Source organism: Rhyacophila brunnea, unplaced genomic scaffold, assembly GCF_057557595.1.
Source record: "Rhyacophila brunnea isolate RB1 unplaced genomic scaffold, BYU_Rbru_1.0 scaffold_17, whole genome shotgun sequence".
NCBI classification, from domain to species: Eukaryota; Metazoa; Arthropoda; class Insecta; order Trichoptera; family Rhyacophilidae; genus Rhyacophila; species Rhyacophila brunnea.
The window spans coordinates 26,669,543-26,676,985 of record NW_028232827.1 but is presented as its reverse complement, the minus strand read 5'-3'; the positions used below and the strand labels follow the sequence as shown (position 1 = coordinate 26,676,985).

General features: G+C 32.0%; 1 protein-coding gene across 1 annotated transcript; it reads right to left on the bottom strand.

The window, feature by feature from the left end:
- Positions 1-3,412: 3,412 nt before the first annotated feature.
- Positions 3,413-7,022, bottom strand: LOC147073886 (glutaryl-CoA dehydrogenase, mitochondrial). The gene has a single exon (XM_085944259.1). It carries the CDS (start codon positions 6,493-6,495, stop codon positions 5,194-5,196), a length of 1,302 nt encoding a protein of 433 aa, XP_085800385.1. The 5' UTR covers positions 6,496-7,022; the 3' UTR covers positions 3,413-5,193.
- Positions 7,023-7,443: the final 421 nt, after the last annotated feature.

Here is a 7,443-nt window from a genome sequence, read left to right as displayed (position 1 = left end):
AACTTGATTTTCCATTTTTTAAAAATTCTCATTCATCACTTTTTCTCTAAGAAATATGATGAACTACAGTCGATAGTCGCCGATAGCCAACTTATGTATAGAATATACCCACAAGTGTACTAACTTAAGTCGATAATAAGAATTGATCCTAATAACGTAATAATATCGACGGACGACACGGATTTTTAAGGCTTTCAAGATATCAAAGTGGTAATCGTAGGTATAAGAAGGTATTTTTTACATATGACATATTAATATAACTATTCATTTGGCTTACCTTTTTCTAAATACAGTAAAAAGGATAGCGTTCCTAGTAGCTAGTGATATTGTTTATACCAAGGAACTCAGATCTGTTCTGTGGTCTATACCTACACAGCAAAATTAATGTATGTTACATAATATTTTTTTCAAAACCGTATTGTCATAACAACTCATAACATAAGTCATACCATATAAATTATACTCACAATTATGCATCACACACATAAAGGACATCAGCCATAATAATTTTATTATATCTCATTGGCTAGGTGTAAAAATTGCGCCCATAGGTAATCGGCATACTAAATGCAGTGGCGAAGGGTGGAGGCAGGCTGTTAAGATCCGCCATAAATAGTGCACACTGAACTTTGTCAGTCATATGTATTTGTTTTCATTGAAATAAGACTTCAATTTACAGACGGTGTTGGTTAGTTTTTTAAAATTCAATTAAACCTGCGAAACCAAGCCATAATAAATAAAAGTCAAAAAATTCACGTCTCTATAAATTGTCTAAAATTGTGCAATTAAATCATACATAACTTTGGATATTTTATAGATATAATAATACGTTTATATATTATAGTTTGGTTTAGGCAGGGCTTAAAGAATTTTATAAAAATGAACCAACAATATTTATAATATATTGTATTCTTAATCCAACGAAAACAAATAAATATGAATGAAAAGGTGTGCACAGTGAAGTCGTATCACCTAAATTATATTGAAACAACACCATATGTAAATAATTGTAGTCTTAGTTCAATAAAAACAAATTCGTATGGCTAACAAAGTTTAATGCACACTATTAATTTATGTTTGATGTTAACAGCCAACCTCCACCCTTCGCTGCTAATATTGTATATTTTCTAGATTTACCGATCTTCATTATTTTGAACTAGGTGTATGTAGTTGATTACACTACCCCGATTATTTCCGAAAGCGTTCTTATGTCGGTGGCGCTATACAAAAAATATACATGCTACACATAAGTACTAAAAACCCTCTCATTTCGTGAATCGTCGTGATTTTTTGCGTTCGTAATGCACTAGGTAAGTCTGGGGAGCGCTACAAAAGGAGAAAAGTCAGTAAGAGCTTTCCGTAGCGAGCAAACTAGAACGCAAATTGCATGAGAAGTGACTTGATGTATTTTTGTACGAGGTAGAACCGGATTCACCACATTCAAATTTCACTAGTGATATGACACTCATAGAACAAAAGAGTGTATGTGACAATTCAAGAAATAAGGAAAATTGTACATATTGTATCATACGTATTTATGTAGATAGATACTGTACGATAATATTGATTGTAGATAAAACAGTGTAGACTCCTGTAAACCAAATTAATAGTTATATTATATCGTATGTAAAAAGTACCTACCTACTTATACCTACGATTACCATTTTGATATCTTGGAAGCCTTAAAACCCAACAACGTAATTAGGATCAATTTTCATTATTGACTTAAGTTAGTACACTTGTGGGTCTATTCTTTACACAATATGGCTATCGACGATAGTTTAGTATGTATTGATGCGGTTAACTGTTGCAATGAATTAACCGTCTAAACTGTCAATAAGTGCTAAGTTTTAACAGGCCTTCTTTTGGCTGTTTTAACTTTTACAATGAGATAAGATAGTTTTAACAGTTTAGGCGGTATAACAATTATAACACCTCAATACATACATATGATAAATTATCGTCGATAGCCGCCTTGTATATAGAATAGACCCGCTGGTCTGGCAATAACTTAAATATTCTATTAATTTTTTTCATTATATATTTCAATTTATGTACCTACACTCTACAGTGACGGTCATATTATCGAGAATTAGCACACTATGAAATAACTAGATTATTTACTTCGTCAGATATAATAATATGACCCAAATTTTGTACCTAACCATTATTTTCAATACATAAGTATATCAAAGACACAACACTTATGCAAAAAGTAATGCCTAGCCCTTTGGATATCGCTACTCGCTACCGACTGCAGCGACAAAACAACATTTTACTGCTCCCGGAGGTTGATTTTCACCCGTCGCTTCGAGATACTACATCTCTATGCAAGCATGTATTTGTCGCGGGGCTAGTAGGTACAGCCTAGTTTAAGATTATAAAAAATAATTACTTACCATATTATCAAAATGATAATAATACATTCATTCGCGACAATAAAAATAGATACGTAGGTACTTACTTACAAATGTATGAGTTTAATATTTTTTGAATATTATCAGTATAAAAATATGTTGCTTAGTCTTTACTTTGTTACTATGACAATAGGAGCGTGTCGGTAGGCAATGAAAAAAAAAACATTTCAATTACCTCAAATTTATTTATTTCAAATCTGCGTAGTAACTGATAAGATAAACTGGTGTTTATTGTATCAAAATAATATGTATCAAATAATGTTGACTTTACATAGATGAGTCTTATATTATTATCAGTTCCGTTTGACATAATATGAAAATTATTTGGAAGCACAAGAAGCATGGTAAAGTTGGTAAGCTCCACAAATAATATTAAGATCCCTCAGTTGGCATTCCGATTTTATTGGTTTTATTTTATTGGTTATAAATGGTTTAACACAAATTTTACAAGAATTTTCAAATAAATAATAATACAGAAGTGAAGTATTATTGGCTGATTATCTACTCACCGTGACGGATTGTCTTTTTATATGCCCTGCAAATTGGCAATTAAATGTCATAGCAGCAGTGTGAAGTTCTCTACAAATGAGTTGATGGATTAATTAAGTCTAAATGTAGTCTGAAATTTAAAAAAAACATACGTTTTATGCTAATTCATATTTAGGCCTCAAAATATATATTAAAACGCCATTTAAAATATTATTGATGGTTTCTGTTCGCAAAATGATGTATTGTTTAATTAAAAATCGAATAATTTCAAAATTTTAAACTCAATTGGCATTATAGGCTGTTATAATGTTTATTTCTTTCCTTGATTAGTAATTAATTAAATACTAATTATAAAAAATGTAAATTGTGTAAGATTGTGTGTATAAGGTCACAAGCCACCTGGAAATCTTTAATTTATCACTGTAAGTAATAATTATTACTGTAAATAACGAACAATGTAATTGTAATAGATACATAAAAAGGTAATAAATAAAACAGTGACCATGGAAATGTTATCAAAAATAATAATATATTTTCTCTAAAATAATAATTCATACAATTTAAAAAAATATATAGGTATAATACTCAACATTATGAACACAGCGGATGGCTTACTAAAATAGCCTAAAAGCATGTAAGTTTTATACAATATTTATGATTCTCTAACACCCATTGTACTTTTATTTAAAAAAAAATACCACATATTTTTCATTTAGGCATTACTTTTAGGTAATATCGATTTTATTGAATACAACGTCTTATAAATATACGTGGGTAATATTGCCTGCTGTCTAATAAAATAAATTCTCTCAATTTTATTTATAAAACGGGTTATTTAAAGTAACAACCATTTTCAAGTTAAATAAAAGAAAGGTACGTCTTAACGTAATCACCAGAGGCAAAAAGCTCTGAAATAGAAATACAAAAAAAAGAAAGTTTATTTCTCTGTTACATAGAGGAAACGAACCGTTTCATCAATAATTAATTTAAAAACCGACCGGGTATTTTATTTTAATAAACTATTCACGGAAACCGAACATGTTTATATTGTGTATTTCTTATTTGTTTTTCTGTTTAAAAGATAGCACAGTTTAAAGAGCGAATGTGCCCAAATACAAACAGCGTAATTTAAATTAATTATCAAAGCGTTACATAATACTTTACGGTCATATTATTTTTGACAAAGAAAATATTTCTAATAATAATATTATGATACTTTTACCATGTACATGACACAGACAATGTTATTAATGTTGCAAATTACATACTTGCATGACACAGTATTAATAAATTAATATACAATGTGTAATTAATGAATGAAAAATCTACCTAAGTAGTTGTACAATATTTGCGAACCATTAAGTAGTTTGACTATGGTAAATTGAAAAATGCTTAAACATACTATAATATCTACACATACACAAAATATAATAATATGACTAAAACAATTAAGCGGGTAGGTAAACATATTAGTTTTCCATATAGCAAAGTAGGGTATATAGCTCATAGGTTAACTATTCTATTTAAATTGTAAATAGTTGATAGGTACATGTTAAGTATGACAGTTTAATATAACATATATTATTTCATATATAATTAGTTATATAGTTATTTGTCGATAATTATTTCGTATGTTACACCATAATCAAACTACTATAGAGGTGGAAATAGAGAGATGGTAACGAATAGGTAGTTACATAGGTACTTAACAAATGTTCATCACATCTCTTCAATATCAAATAATGTAATAATATCAAACTAATGAAAGTATACAAATTAACGGGATTTCAAATTAAATTTAAAAAATAAATAATGCATTCTGAAAATGGTGAACAATCAGCCATATAATATTATGTTACATTAAATATTACAACATCACGGATATCAGAGTTAACAATAATTAATAGTAAAAAATATAATAAATATTGTAAAAAAATATGTACGTATATAAAGACGGAAACTACTTACAACAACCATTGAATATTTATTACACAGGTGATAGTCTTTATTTCACGAAGGCTCACCCCCACTTTCGTAAGCACGATGCGCAGAAGAAAATTTCAAACATGAAATCGGTCTGCGCAAACGGTCAGTGGAGTAGGGACGAGCCTTCGTGAAATAAAAAATAAATGAATACAAAATATAAATAAATCAGTAGATTGAGCTTTAGTAAAAACAATATTCTTTTTAGTGCAATGTCATTGAAATAATGCACACATACTTAAGTAGATATATGCAGTTAATACTATTGTCGTGTAGGTAGGTGTATTATTAATTTCATTATGGTTTAACCAGCAAACGATGGTATTCCAGTAATAGCTCTTCCCAATATCAAAGCATGAATGTCATGAGTTCCTTCGTAAGTATTAACAGCTTCCAGATTCATAACGTGCCTAATAATGTGGTACTCATCAGCGATACCATTCCCTCCCAGCATATCCCTAGCAACTCTTGCGATATCAAGTGCCTTTCCACAAGAATTTCTCTTCACAAGTGAAATCATATCTGGTGAAGCTAGACCCTTGTCCTTCAATCGGCCAACTTGCAAACACCCTTGTAATCCTAGACTAATATCTGTTATCATATCGGCCATCTTCTTTTGAATAATCTGATTAGCAGCCAATGGTCTATTGAACTGGTGTCTGTCAAGAGTGTATTGCCTAGCGATAGTAAGACAAGCCTCCGCAGCTCCAAGAGCGCCCCAAGAAATTCCATAACGAGCGTTATTGAGACATCCAAAAGGACCTTTTAATCCTTGCACGTTAGGCAGCAAGTTTTCTTCTGGTATAACGACATCATCCATTAGAATCATTCCAGTTTCTGAAGCCCTCAACGAGAATTTTCCTTCAATTTTAGGCGTCGCTAAACCAGACTTGACCTGAGATCTTTCGATAATAAATCCTCTGATGATACCATCTTCCGTTTTTCCCCACACTACGAATACATCAGCTACGGGTGAACTTGTAATCCAAGTTTTAGATCCAGATAAACTGTAAGTTTTCGTTCTAGAGTTGTACTTGGCTTTAGTTTCCATCGAGCCCGGATCACTTCCGTGATTTGGCTCAGTAAGTCCAAAACATCCGATTATTTTACCTTTCGCCATTCCAGGCAAGAGTTTCTCTTTTTGAGCGTCAGTTCCGTACATGTAAATAGCTCCCATTGCTAAAGAACTTTGCACACTAAATGCGGATCTATACGCCGAATCTACTCGCTCAACTTCTCTTGCTAGCAGTCCGTAAGTAACGTTGGAAACACCGGCGCAACCATAACCTTTTATAGTGCAACCTAATACACCTAGTTCTCCCATTTCAGTGAGTATTTCCTTGTGAAACAGTTCCTTACGGTTGGCTTCTATGATCCTAGGCAAAAGTTTCTCCCCGCAGTAGCTCCTGAATGTGTCCCTCATGGCTATTTCATCTTCTGCAAGTTGCGATTCTAGATTAAGGGGATCTTCCCAGTTGAATGTCGGCTTCGAAGTTGTCCCGGACTTTGCGCACAACGCTGCACATTGCGAAAATGATTTGTTATGCGATACGCTAATGTATTTCACGCTCTTATTGAATATATTCCTCACTTGAGACACTGCCATGCTCAGACTTTATCGAACTTTGTTTAAAAACTACCTAACCTCACTCAATCAACTATTTTTATAAACGTCAAAAAATTTATATTGGTCGAACTCATAAACAACCGACGTCACAGTTACACTGACTTCTTGATTAGTTTGATATTGGCCGATAATATTGAAGGTTAAATTTTATAATCAACCGCACTTAAATATATTATATCGATGCAATAATTAATAGCCACTATATCGTGATTACATACGTGCACTGTTTATTGGTGTATCATTGCGATTGCAATATTTTAATTCCGATTAGAATCTGACAAGTAAATAAAACCTACGATAACACGAGCGAAAATAATCGATAATATCGTTCAGTCAGAAGTTAGCAACGCTTGATATGGCGTTTTGTTGTCTCGAATTATTGTGTTTTGTTATTATTACATAAGCACTAGTTGCAAATTTTAAATTAAACATGTACTCGCGGTAAATGTTTGCTATAAAGAATAAAAACCACGCCTCGCTTTCATATCGTTACATAAAATGCCCAGTTTTTACAATTCAACCGCTATCTTCACAGCTGTCAGCCGGCGACAGCTGTTCGCATGTTCGCGCCGATATGTTGGTACACTTGCCTTGATGGCGGCCGCAATGACCGAGCGCGCACGAAGCCGAGCCGAGAACGCACGAAACCAAGAGTATTTTTATCATTCCAATTTTGAAAAAATTGTGGGAAGTCATAATGACTTTTTGCTTTCCTCTGATTCTTTATGGCTAAATAACGTGATTATCATACAGATTACGTATATATAAATTAATATAATAAATACGCTGTATGATTTACAATGTGCCATACTTATTAAATATTATTAGGTACGACATTATTAATAATATAATTTTATGTTCTTATTTCTACATTATGTATCTCGGTATGTCCGTGCATCGACGTGTACCTATCTAGTTACAAATTAG

Excerpts from the sequence above, each read along its gene's own strand:
- LOC147073886 (XM_085944259.1), bottom strand. The coding sequence starts at position 6,495 with ATGGCAGTGTCTCAAGTGAGGAATATATTCAATAAGAGCGTGAAATAC.